Genomic DNA, 13,609 nt, shown 5'->3' with positions numbered 1-13,609 from the left:
AGTCCAGTAAAAAAGTAATAACTTATACCATGTATTATGAATAATGTATGGCCTACATGTTGTGTCTTTTTTCATTTTAATCCAAGGCGATTCACCAGAGCTGTGGAGAACAGAAGAATCTCTTGTTCTCACTCAGATTTCGCTTTTTGTGTGCATGTAGCTTTTCCCTTTCTGTTTCTGTTTGTGCCGAAAGGCCTTTAGACAGTAAAGCTGAGAATGTGAGCAGTTTTTTTTCTTCCTTACCTGCCTTTGGGCCCAGGTTTCCCTGCTTTGGCTTTGTTACCCATGCTGATCACGTCACCAGCCTCATAAAACCTCCACCCTCCCCTGACTTTTTCAAATCAACAGATCTGATTGAGTGAATGCCATTACCTGGGTAAATGAGTGATTCCTAAAGGACTGGACAAGGCCTAACACCACCCTGAGGGTGAAGCTTATTATCGCTGCAAACTCCAAAGAAGAGAGAGGCAGCTGTGGAGCTTGTGTGCACTTTTTTAGAAGCCTGTATTTCCATATTAATCTGCCACATTTAGGCATCTGAGACAGAGGGCCTCCTGTCACGCTTCTTTGATAACGGAGCAGTTAGCTTTTTCCCCTCATGTATAAATATGTGTAATTCTGATAAGATTAATTGAAGCGCCTAAGTATACAGTAGTAAAAGATGAGGGGGAGAGAGAGAGAGTGGGAGACAGCAGGAGGGAAAGGAGACACATTATGCCAAAGCATGCATTTTAGACTAGTTTTTGCCTAAGACCTACCCCAGAATGGGTGCCTAGCCTCTCTCTTCTGGGCCCTAAGTGCCTTGAATTGAAAATAGCATCTACCTAACAGTCCCTCAAAAATAGCTGAGCGAATAAGTTTTTGCGCCGAGCCGATAAATACGGCGTGGAGCCGATAAATACGGCGTGGAGCCTCTGACACCGAAGCCTCACCCCAATTTCCAGTGCTCTGGAGGAGATCAGATAGCCCTGTGTCATTTGATTTTCTGCCTTATCTCATCCGCGCCCATCTTTTTGTCTCACGCAGAGCTACATTTTAAGAAGCACACACTCCTTGTATCTTTTGAAGGACAAAACCCAGAATGATATTGAAGCGAATAATAGCATCAAACTTTTAGAGGGCCATTCCTTGTTTGATTGCTACCAAAAACAGGAATGGCATCTCAGATGAGTGTCCTTCAAGTGATATTTGGTATGCAGATCTGCAGGAGTACATGATGAGATTACAGCAATCTGCAAAGTTCTTAGCTCCAGAGTGCCATTTATGATCGCATCTCAACGATGGGTGACGTTATGGATGCTGTAAACTACAAAACAATTTATACTTTGTGTATATTGCATAGAGCCATCGAGGAGTTCCACTTCTCAAGCTGACCAATAAACACGTCTGTTTAATAGTTGATTTCTGCAAAGCATGCAAAGTACCGAACAAGACAGGGGAGTGAGTAAGGAGAAGACAATAGGAGAGAAGGAGGTGTGGGAGGGTGTAGGTGAGGGATCCTGAGACAGATGAAACAAGAGGGAGAGAGTGAGCAGGGAGCGAGGGAGGAGACAAAGACATTCCCTGGTGAACAGCTTGAGTTGACTGACGGCGAGAAGAGCAGGCTTCAGCGAGGGAAAGGGAGGAGGAAAGGGAGGAAGGGAGATCAGGAAGGAGTGAGCACATCAGTGTGTGAGTGGCGTCTCTCATTAGAAGGTGCTGTCAGGGGCCACAGAGGGGGGACTGCAGGGACCCCAGTTCCCCTCTTCTCCTCCCTCTTTACTGGCCCCTGAGATCCAGCAAGGAAAAATGATTGATGAGTGATACCAAGATAAACACACGCCCTGGCCCCTAAAGGCAGCCCTGCAAAATGATGCATGCAGCTTTATAAATAAATCTTGTGGAAAAAAATTTAACAATAAACAACAAAACAATGCAAAACAACCATTGGTTTTTCTTATTTTGGTTATTGCTACAGAAGCCACAAATCAACCCGACTTTTCCCCCCCTTCGCTTTGATGAGAGTTTTTCCTCTTTTTTGTGTTTCTAGTTTTACATATCTGTGCCTGTGTGTGTTGTGTGTGTTTTATGTGTGGAGCAATGAGCAAAACACTAACAAGGTTCACCAGCTGACTGGATGGTTAAGCCCCCTTCAGTTACACTGCCTCCTCAGCAGCCTGGGCAGGCGGCTTTCCCACTCATTCACTGTGAGGCAACAAACACCGATGCAAACCTGTTCTCATTTGGGAGAGCTCCAAATCATAGCAGCTGTGTGTGATGTGTTTATACTTGTATTACTTATGTTGTGGGGACCTAACCACATTTACATTCACTTTGTGGGGACTGTCTCTGCTTCTGGGGATAAAATGCAAGTCCCCATACCACTAATCATTATAATTTCGACTGGACTCCTGGAAGACTTGGTTCAAGGTTGGGATAAGTTTAGGGTGAGGGGACGTTGCCAGGAAATGAATTTGAGTCAAAGCCATGTCCAGTGATGGAAACCCACCACTGCACTGTGGAGGTATGGACAAGTGTGTGGGAATCTGTGGAGAGTGAGCACTATGTATGGATTCATACTGATGATTCGTAACCACTGCACAATACACATAAATACTAATACATAACCATGTCTAACTGCTTCCTAATTGTTGAGAAAGTCATAAATGTTTTATGCTACACTTTCTGTTAATGTTTAACACTGAGCGGCAAATGCCTCTGTTACAAATCGAAATGGAAAGGCAGATTATCATCAAATAGTACATTATATCATTATGAGCCTACAGGCTGTGGTCTGGTGGAGGGAGAATGAATTATGAATGGAGTGTGAAGGAAGATCTCTTTCCCCTAGGGACTTCCAACACCACAACTCATTTAAGTTGGATGAATGAGAGATAAGGAAGAAACCCACTCACCCCCCATGCTGCTTTCCTTACAAACTGGCCTTCATATAATTTACTCTGAGAGAAGGAGTGTCACTTTAACTCCTCACAGCACACACACTTCTCATTGGAAAAAATGTATGCTGAAGGGTGCTTTGTTCATTGTCAAACTGTGCATACCAATGCTGAAAAACACCATAAAGAAGTCTTGTCATCTAAGTCACTGGTGCATTTTCTGCCTGGCGTAGACTCATGTCAGGCTTCTTTGTACATCTCTAAAATGAGTCCCTGAGCTGTGCTGTAGCTTTGCCTAAAAATTCTTCTCATCTTATCTTATCTTTCTCTCTTTTGCTCTTCCTCTGTCTCTCCTGTCTCGACGGGTCCAGGCCACAGAATGGGTCGATGATACTGTACAATAGGAAGAAGGTGAAGTACAGAAAGGATGGCTACTGCTGGAAGAAGAGGAAAGATGGGAAGACCACACGGGAGGATCACATGAAGTTGAAAGTGCAGGGAGTTGAGGTGAGTGGGCTGACAAGAGTTTGGATTTAGAGGGAGTAAATGGGAAGAGAGGTGGGATAGGGGTGGGAACGGGGGTGGCTACGGGGGTGGGTGTGGGGTGGGCGAGAGCCAGCCTTCATCCTGACACAGACAAACAGAGGTCTACAGTGAGCTCTCCCTTGGCTGTAATGGAGACAGCCACATGCTGCAGCCGGCTTGTGTCTCCAAGGAACTTCACCAAGAAACAATGCAGCACAACAATAGTTTTCCCTGGGAAGCCAGTCGAGTGGAACCGATTGTTTGTACCTTATTAAAGCTCTGGATGTTGCCTTTGCTCCAGAGAGCCTACATTAATCTTGCTGGCTCAAAGCAGTACTGTGAAACTAGTGTTCCCTCACCTCACTCCAAGTCACTACCCATACCAGCTGCTGCCATAAAAGCCCACTTGCGTCAGTGCTTGGCTCACCTAGCCTCTCAGTAGACTTAAGTTGGTGACAGTGTTGCTACCCTGGCTGATCTATTAGCAGTCATGTTAATGAGTCATGGCAAGACTCATCCAAAGACTCAAAGAAAGTTCCTCAGCATTTGATTATTGCTCAAGTTTTAGTTCTGGTCTCTTTCTCACATTGACCACAAGCAGTAATGCTAAAAGTACAGGAGTTGAGATCAATGATAAGGGTGGGAGATTCTGAGCTTTCTTATGTGAATGTGCTCTCATGCACACACAAACCCAAGCACACAATTTACACATACATACACCTAACCGCACACCTCAGGGAGTGGTGCTGTGCATCTGTGTCACACTGTGTGACAAAGACAAAGCTCGGGCATTCTCCCAACAGGGGCTCTACTCTGTGTTTCTACTCCTCTAGATATTTGTCACTCCAAGAAAATGGCCTCTTCCCTCGCTTAGCCAGCTCAGTGTCATCTCTGGTCCTACAGTGGTCTGATAACCCATTGAGACTACACACATCAGTCCTTTTGAAGCATTAAATATGATTCCAGTTTGCGGCAGTTTTGGCTGTAAAGAAGGTTTAGTAAGCTAAACCTGTATTACTCTTTTTCAATTAATGTGTGAGTTCAGGCTATGTTTAGGCACTATTTTGTGTCTGAGCTCTGACTTTATCAGTAGCCACTGCATATATAAACCAGTACAGAGAGGAACTCAGAAATCCTTCGTCCCTTTGTGGTTTCGTTTCTTAGGGGGAAAAAATGCACAGCAGCCAAGTGACATCTGTCAGAGTTATATGGTGATAGGAAGGCAAAGTGTGTGCACTTCCACTGGATATAAAAACTAAGTTGACAGTAGAATCCCAAACTCATAGAACACCTTTCATCATGCCTGTGTGGCACAATTCCTTACAGTCCAAAGACATGCAGGTTAACTGGTGATTGTAAATTGGCTGTAGGTGTGAATGTAAAAGTGAAGATTTGTCGCTCTGTATGTGGTACGCCGTGATGCACCTTTGACAGGTCTAGGGTTTAAGTCCCATCTCTTTCTCAATGATTACTAGGTGCAAATGATACTAAGCTCAAATAGTAGTTAAGAAAACTGAGGAATGGTGCATGAGAAAAGTGTAAACATGACCACTCTTATAAGTAAATCATAGTTCGAGACTTTAAATATAAACAAACCTACTTTATATCTAAAGCAGAATATTTACTGCAAAGCAACAATTGATATTAGTTGAAAGTGAGCTTATGTCTTACTCTTTCCTGATGTCTGCTATATCATCTGTACCCATATCAGCATCCACTGAGGCAGTGCCTCCTCAGAATACTGTATTATATTTTCTATTTTCCAGCATCTATCCTGCTCAGTGCTTCAGAAAAGCAGCTGTTTTTTCTTTGGAATAACTTCCTCAATTGGAATATCACTGTCACAGCTCAACTCACTACAATTCTGAACTACAAAAAAACAAAAAAAAAATCCCAAAAGTTAAAACAGTTCTTCTTTATTAAATTCATTGCAGGCAGAATTAGTCAAACATATATGGCAAGAGGTAAAGTCAGCAGGCTTTCTAATAGAGTACACAGTTAACAACTGCTTCTCAACTGCTTAACATAGAATACATATAACTTGGTTTTAAGACCAAGAACAATGAAAACGTTTATGGCATGTTGGATTCAGCAGTAACATTTCTGTCATTATCCAAATAATACACAGTGATGGCTAAACACTGACAGAGATGTCAAGCATAGTGAGTATTTGGCAATCACATAATAACTATCAGTCACTGGGAGAAAAAGTAAGTATCTGATCAGTTGGTCAGTTGGTGAGTGGCTGTGAGAGGTTACTGGCAATTGTTAGGAGAAAATGGGCGCAAAAAAGTGTACGGTACTGCACCGAAAACCCCCTTTTGATCGCTTTGGCCGCTAGCAGATTGCTGTGGTCACCCATAGTTTGAATGGAAGATGCTGACTTGTCTGCAAGTACGTGCCAACCACTTGTTTAATGGTAGTAAAACTGTGACGGCTTAATCACAAATCAAAAACACAGACCATTCCCCGTCCAAGTTCTGCCTTTTAAAAACCTGTTGGTTTCTGCAGTAAGGCACAACTTTTATTTGGAAGCTGAATGTTCCCTGTTTCTAGTTTGAAATGCTCATTTCCAAGTTTCACTATTGCAAAGTCATTGGTTAACTGATATTTGCAAACAAATCAGCGTCTTCCTTGGAAACTACCAATGACCATGACAATCTGGTAGCACCGTCTTTGTGATTGATTTCTACAAGTGACAGCCGGCAACTGTACCTGTATCTTTTTTTTAATCCTACTGTTTAGTTCCAGCAAATCACGAGCCTTGCATAATAGTCCCAGCCTGCCACTGAGCTTTGATAGTCCACAAGCATGTAGCCCTAACAAGCACTTGGGCAATTACCAGAAATGCATCATGCATCAGAGAAGGGAAATTCTTTAGCAGACACTATTTAGCTTGTGTCCATCAGTCCAAAAAGACTGTCATGGGCTGAAAAATTATAGTACAGTTGCTGAATATTCAACAATATGAGATAAAGAACATACTGAAATCATTATGAGTCACATGCCATGGCCGATGGCTCTTGTTGGCACACTTGTCAGTTACTTGGAAAGTGTGTAACTCACCTTCTTGTGATTTTGTCTGCAAGGCCCTATGCCTTGTAACATGTCTAATTTACTAGAGCTAATTGCTGTATTAGCAGCAGAGGTGGCGAATACTATGAACGTGAGCTAGGTGCAGAGGGAAAGCAGAGGAAGAAAATGACTTAGGACTGCAAGGCCACATGAGAGCTTGTAGAAATTGGCCCATAACTGCTATTTCATATTGTGTATATAGAAATACAGTGCGGGTTTCATCTGTGCTGACTTATGTTGCTTGGACTCTGCTGTGTCTTTCTCCATGTGCACGCCACCTCTTGCAGCCTTGAAAGACCTGGGTCATGTCCTTTAAACACCTCACACCTCAAGAATGGCAGATGAGAAAGGTGATCCATCACTGCTGTAACTACACTATGATGGATGTGATGTTTACTGTAAGCACATGCTTGACATAAATGACTTGACTTTTGCCCTCCGTTCAGTGAATGTAGGATGGGATAAAGAGCTAGCAATTTCTTCCCAGTACTTCAGAACAGAAGAGAATGATGTTTTTATGCATAATTCATATTACACATTCACAAGCCAGAACACAAAGAATTGTCATAATTTGAGCACATTCTCACTTGTTTTACAGGAGATTCTTTACACCGTTCACACTGTGCTGTAGATGCTCTGATTCTCTAGCCATGCAGTGCTTAATGGAGGTTCTGTGGTTATTACATGGGCCAAGTTTAGTGCACACTGAGGACAAATGTTGTGGGTGGGTCAGGCTAGTGATGTTCAGGAGCTCTGGCAAGGGAAAGGCTGTAAGCCTGGGAGCGAGGGGCCTTCTGGGGCCTGCGAGAAGCAGCCTAGCATGGCAGAAGTGGATGTCAGTGTGCTGCTGTCCTGTCTACTCCACAGTGCTTGCTCAGCAGCCTGTGGAAAAAGATTCCACTTGTTTCTGCTTTTTACTATTTTGTGAGCTTTTCTCTGTTTGTTTTATTTCTGTCTTTTAATTCATTCACAAGACATCTCATCATTCTCCTCTACTCCCACCTCTTTTTCTTCTTGCTAATCCCATCCCCTCACTACTGTCCAAGTCCACAGTCCAGACGGACAGAACCTTGAGTTGGGCGGTAATGCTCCCTGTTCCCTAAAATTGGAGCGCAGGGCATGTTGCGGCATTAGCGCTTAACAGGCCGTGAAATAGCAGCCTGCCTTCCTGACGTCTCCCCCATCACTCCAGGTGAGTTGGCCAGACGGCTGGATAAATGAGCAAGCAGCACCCACATCAACCAGCATGCATTTGGGGAACCTGAGGAGAAATGTCCATCAGTGATTATCTCACCACACCCGGTGCTTACCAAGCTCAAGTTATTCACCCAACATCCAAAAAGACCCTTTCAAGCACTTCCAGTGACTATCTATCAGTCCGAATCCTCTTTTGCAACAGGCCTTGATAAACTATGTTTAAAAAAGAAAAAAATATCTCATCTTTATATTCAGCATGTATGTCTCACATGTTCATAGCTCTCACGTCCTATGGCTTCCCCCTGTGAGATAGAACAGACCTTAAACGCTTTTATTTTGGGAAACTCCAGCTGATCTCTGTTCTGCTTCTTGTCAAGCTTCTACCCCAATGCTACCACCTTTTCGTTCTGATTAGCTGTTAATGTGCGCTCAGCCTCCATCACCTCCATTCCTCCACCCCTTCTATCCTATCTTCCCATTATTCCTAAGCTTTAATAAACTCCCTCAAATACAGATCGATTTTCTCTTAAGTGAAGGTGGCAGTGCCTCTGACTTATTTCATTACCACAGGCTAATTATACCGATTGAAATGAGCTTCTCTTCTTAAGGTGTGCTGTGCTGCTCTGTGCCCCCGTGCTCCTTACACTTTAATGCTGGTACAGTTCTCTACCAATTCCCAAAATCCCTTGCCTGCATCTCTTCCACCCCACCATGCCTTCATTTAACTCTCTCATCCTCCACCACCTAAATAATCAGCTGGTAGTCCTTAGGTCCCGTAACTTGTCATTTTATGTTGGATCCACCCTAATGTGTGATTTCAACTGTGCAACTGTGCAATGAAGGAAGGTAATGGAGCATGCTGGTGGCTCAATCGCCTCTGTTCATTGATAATAATGAAGACAAATGTCAAAACATTAGTTGCTAATGTTGTAATGGAGTGGATGCTACTGGATGAGCATTGGATGCTACACTGCATTGGCTTTCAAAATCACATGACCTTCAGTATTTAACTCCTGCTTGCAAGTATTCTTGCCCTTCCGTTTGTAGCAAATCAAACATATATTTAAATTTGTAGGACTGTAATATTCCCCCGAATCCAACTTTTAAAATCCAGTCTGTCTGTTCATTTTTTGCCCAGCTGGTTAAAACTAACATTTCACTATTTCATGGCCAAATGAGTGGGTAGAGTTGGTAAGTTATAGTGAAACTGGCTGCATATCTGTGAAATAGGGTTGCTGTGGGTGACTGTATGCGTTTTAGTAGCAGTAGTAACACTGATTTACAGATGCAGTAGCTGATATCACCAGATTGTGAGGCCAGATGTGAGAGGGCACTAAACAAAACCCCTTTTTCTGTGAGGAGGTGACACAATGCGTGCTTTCCCTCCTGTCCCTGCTCCAAGTCAACTGTGAAATTAAGATCACATTACTGATACAAGCAATGCCCAAAGCAAAAAAGTTTGTATTTTACATTTTTATTCTAACTTACAGGCTGTCTGCGAGACAACAGTCAGTTGCCTGCTCTGTAAAGGCACTAAATTGATTACTTTTCCCATCGTATTCGCTCTTCTCCTGGAGTCGACTTTGTTATTCACTCTTTTTTTTTCTCACTTGCCTGAGAGCACACTAGCTCTTCCCTTTTGAATTACCTGATTGTGGAGGAGTTAAAGGCAATCTATGAGCAATATTTTAAAGAACTGTTTCCATGGTTATAACCTTAGGCTCTCACATATAGTAAAACTGAGCGGCTACATGGGCATGTGAAAGCAGTTAAGTTACCGGTCTTCTCATTTCAGGCTCAGGTATAGGGTAAACCTAAGCTTATGAAGAGAGAATATAAAAAAGCTTCATGGCATATTAATGAACAAAGTCAAAATCAATCAATACAAATAAATTATTAAGGTCCTTAAATGTTGCCATGGACATTAGAGTGCTAGACCTAAAATCTAAAATAGAAAACTATTTTGTTGTTGTTTTTCTGGCACATTTAATTATCCTCTCTCTTCTCCATAAGGGCTCAACTGTGTTTGTTATGCTGTTATCAGCGACTGAATCAAAGCCTTCTGACAAGAACGTGTTACCCTTAAGCCTTAGGAACCTGCACTTTACTCATGATTTTCCTTCAAGCTCACCGTAATTAGTTTTTGTCCCTTTTATCAAACAGTTTCCAAATCACTCTGGAAACATTAAGCTCTGTATTTCATGCTGACCCAGCTATCATTGGACTATTGGACCATTTCGGTCCATCAGCCTATTTTGGGTTGGCTCAACATTAGAAAGGTTGTTGTATGGAGTGATGATATAAAGAGTGTAATATAAAGCTGTATATTATCAATACCTTCCTTAATTTAATTTACAACTGTTGCAAAATGTTGTGGTGTAGTCATGCTGAGGCATCTCCACAGGGGTCTTTTTCTGTGTTGTGTTGAGGAGGGAGGAACTCCCCTCACAAAACCAGACACAGACATATTTTAATTTGTTGTTGAACTTAAGGACATTGTCTCTTATTAGACTGAATTTGGCTACCCACAGTAGTTCCTCAAAGCCCTCCGAGGTCTCATGGAAAGGAAGAACTATCTGGCAGCTTCAATTCTTTCATTCTCCTGTGGTAAAAACAATTTGGAAAGAATAACATGTATAAAGATGACCTAAAGCAATATGACACAGCAAAATGAAAAAAACAACAACAAGATTTTGAACAGAAAAGAGAATGCTTAATAGTAGCAGAGCTGAATGTTAACAGGCAACATTTCTGTTTTCTACCTTTTCAGCGGCTCAGACTAGAATGCTCTTCAAAGACACACACTCAAGAGAAAATACTAAATCTTATAGTGAGTTGTGTTATGCTTTAAAGGTCAACTCTAGTCAGGGCCTCAGATCATTCCTGGCAATGATTTGCTTAAATCATAGGTGGGAGAAAAAGAAAAGCAGGCGGTACCAGCTTTTGCCTAGTTTATACACTTTTGTAACATTTTTGTGTAGAGGCAGGGACTCAACGATCGCCTTATTTATGTTTAAAGAGTAGTTTTATTATCTTGAAAACCTATTAAATGAACTATAATGTGTACTTTACTTTCTTCAGGATATGGAGGATAGGCACCAGAGCACACAAACTGTTTGGGGAACCAACTTTGACAGGGAAACATTTGGCTAAGTTCATTCGATTAAAAAATAAAAATAAATAAATAACATTTAAATGGGCAATACAAGACAAATTCATAAATAAATAAAATCCTAAATAAACCATGAATATATACTGGGCCACCTTTACAGACCATACCACAAATTTAAGGATAAATAGAGTATTTCAAACAACATAAACCAGTATGCTTAATTACAAGAGTGGGGTCACACTCTAAAGCTACAATATATGGATGAAAGCAGTGGGCCACTGAAAAATTACACCTAGTGCTCAGCCATGGTTATCCATGCCATGAAGCTCCCAGTAAACTGTTTTATGCTGAGACCAGTTATGTTAAGACCAGAGGAGGCTGCAGTTGATAGATTAAGAGTGAAGTTAAGAGTGATGGCATCTTTTGTAGACTGTGCACCACAGCACTGCATGACCCCACTGTAACTGTACACGATTTGCTGCTAATAATAACTATTCCAATTTTGTTGTATGCTTGTGTCAGTGTCAAAGTCTTGCTGGTCACATGATTGCTGCAGAAATGCTAAATTTTTGTTAACAGAATAATTAACTTGAGCTCTATCTGCTGTAACTAGGTGTTTAACTTTTTATTGCCAAACTGTATGACTTAATTTAGCATTTGTAATGCCGATGCTAAGGGTATGCCTTTACCTAAGCCACAAGTTTCCATTTTTACCCCTCTGTCTTCATCATGTTCCTTTAACTTTCTGTGTGTGTGTAACTTTTTTGCTCCATCTGCTTCTCTCTTTTGAAAAAGCCACTTAGGTCTCTGTTGTTATGAAGCCATTATTACAGTGAAAACCAGCCCCTATGTCAAGAACAGCAGTTTTCCTCCGATCCCCTATGGCCTTGGCAGAACCGTGTCTGCTTTCCTCAACGTGGCTATTTTAATTTCTCTCAGATAGGGTTTGCAACACTGGAGTTAGTGTTTAGGACACTACTGGGGGCCAGCAAAGGTGTTAAGGAAGAGTCATCCAGTGAGTTTATCTTCTCTTAACTCAAAAAGCAAGTACAGCATCACAGTTTGTGCTTAATCTGCAAAAAATATTGAAATGTTAACAGTTAAACTGAGATGAATTTGCTAAACTCAAGCATCTCACTTGCTGGCTTCCTTTATCTTTCTTGTTGCTTGGCTATTTATTCTGCTGGCTTCTGCACATGGCCTATGTATTATTAACCAGCAAAACAGAGGTTTAAATGTAATTTGCTGCTGTGTTGCATTTAATAACTTCAAAATCAAAATGTACCAATGCTCCAACATTCACTCTTCAAAGGAGGTATAATGAGTGGAACTGCAAAGTTCAAAGAGAATACTTAAGTGTTTGTATAGAAATATACAGTGTGAGCAACTGTGCTTCCCTCAGAGTGATATTGAAAGGTTTGATATTTTACATGAAAGAGTGCTTAAATAGTAGTTTAACACAGGAAACAGGTTTAACCCTTTGCTTTGGGCAACGGAGGAACTATAATAGCAGATAAAAGTCTCTTCATTAGCGTTTTGTTCATTTGTGTTATCCATCTTTTTCTCTGCTTTCTATTATCTTTTCTGTTTGTGTGTGTTGCTCTGTGCATTCCTCTCTTTTTCTGTATGCTGACACATCAGCGTACCAATGCTGTTGTTTTTTTTTTAACAGTGATCTGATTAGATGTTAGCTTCATCATGCCATGCAGCGCGTGCATCTTTGTCTCCGCTCCGTCTTTGTTTCGTGTTGATTTTAAGGATGTCTCTTGTTTAGCTTTTTGTTGCTGTTTTGATAGTTTTTTGGATTAGCAGCAGACTTCTGAGAAATTTATTGCACATTTTAATGTGAAGAGAAAATGAGTCATTTGTTTAAGCCCAAGGGGTGCTAAGCTTGTTCTGCACAGTGTGCAGAACTCCCCTGTTCCTGTCACTACCGAATAAAGACGCATGCATGTAGAGCGATTCACCTACAGAATTCAATGCATTTACATACATGTATAGCTTTATTATTAGGGCGTTAAATTTGTCTTACAATATGTATATATATATATGTTCCATAAATGTGAGGGAATTTCCACACTGAACACACACACATAAGCAAATTCGGTAAAACCCTCATTTCATAAATGGTGCCTGTTATTGCTAGAAAACGTTTAAAGACAGCAAAAAAAATCTCCTGTATGATAGATGAAAATGGGAGAGATAAAAATGAATCAAAAAGACTGTAGACTGTGGAAAATAAAAGACTGATGAAAAAGAGAGGAGGGAGCAAGAGAGGCTTAGAAGGTGGATGGATGGTAAGGGAGGAAGGAGGGTGGGGAGGGGGAGAGGCCAGTGTTGAGCGGGGAGGAGAGAGAAAGCCGGAATGAACGATATATAGCCCCTGGCAAACAGAAAACAATTGTTACACTGCCTCCCATAACCCACTTCAACCTTAAACAGCAGATTTTTTTCACTCAATTAATTTCTACACATTGGAGCAGGAGCCTTGGCTGAAGCTAGGCTTTTATGTGCTTCTGCTGCTGCAAGGCCTTTGCACATCTCTGTCTCTCTCTCCCTCTGTCCCTTCTCTCTCTCCCGCTGTATCTCTAGGTTTTTTTTTTTGCTTTTTATTTTGCTTTTTTCATCAGAAAATGAACATTCTGAATTGGAACGGCCTTGAACACTTTGAGAAATGATATCTGAATATATTTTTATATATTTTTAAATTGCATATAGGACACAAAAAAATGGCAAAAACTTTTTTTTGAATCCCTGCTAGGACAAGAAATGACATTTAACCTAATCAATATCATAAAGCACAGCAATGCAGAGCTATGAAAAC

At 41.4% G+C, this 13,609-nt stretch overlaps 1 protein-coding gene across 1 annotated transcript in view; it reads left to right on the top strand.

Moving 5' to 3' along the window:
• Positions 1-13,609, top strand: part of camta1a (calmodulin binding transcription activator 1a) — a 278,847-nt gene that overhangs the window by 152,501 nt on the left and 112,737 nt on the right. Inside the window, 1 exon segment of the mRNA XM_082517771.1 lies at positions 3,248-3,383. Within this exon segment, the coding sequence (XP_082373897.1) occupies positions 3,248-3,383 (136 nt within the window).

The sequence above is a fragment of the Aulonocara stuartgranti genome (assembly GCF_965226115.1).
Source record: "Aulonocara stuartgranti genome assembly, chromosome: 20".
NCBI classification, from domain to species: Eukaryota; Metazoa; Chordata; class Actinopteri; order Cichliformes; family Cichlidae; genus Aulonocara; species Aulonocara stuartgranti.
The sequence above is the reverse complement of the archived record's forward strand: the minus strand, read 5'-3'. Positions and strand labels throughout refer to the sequence as shown.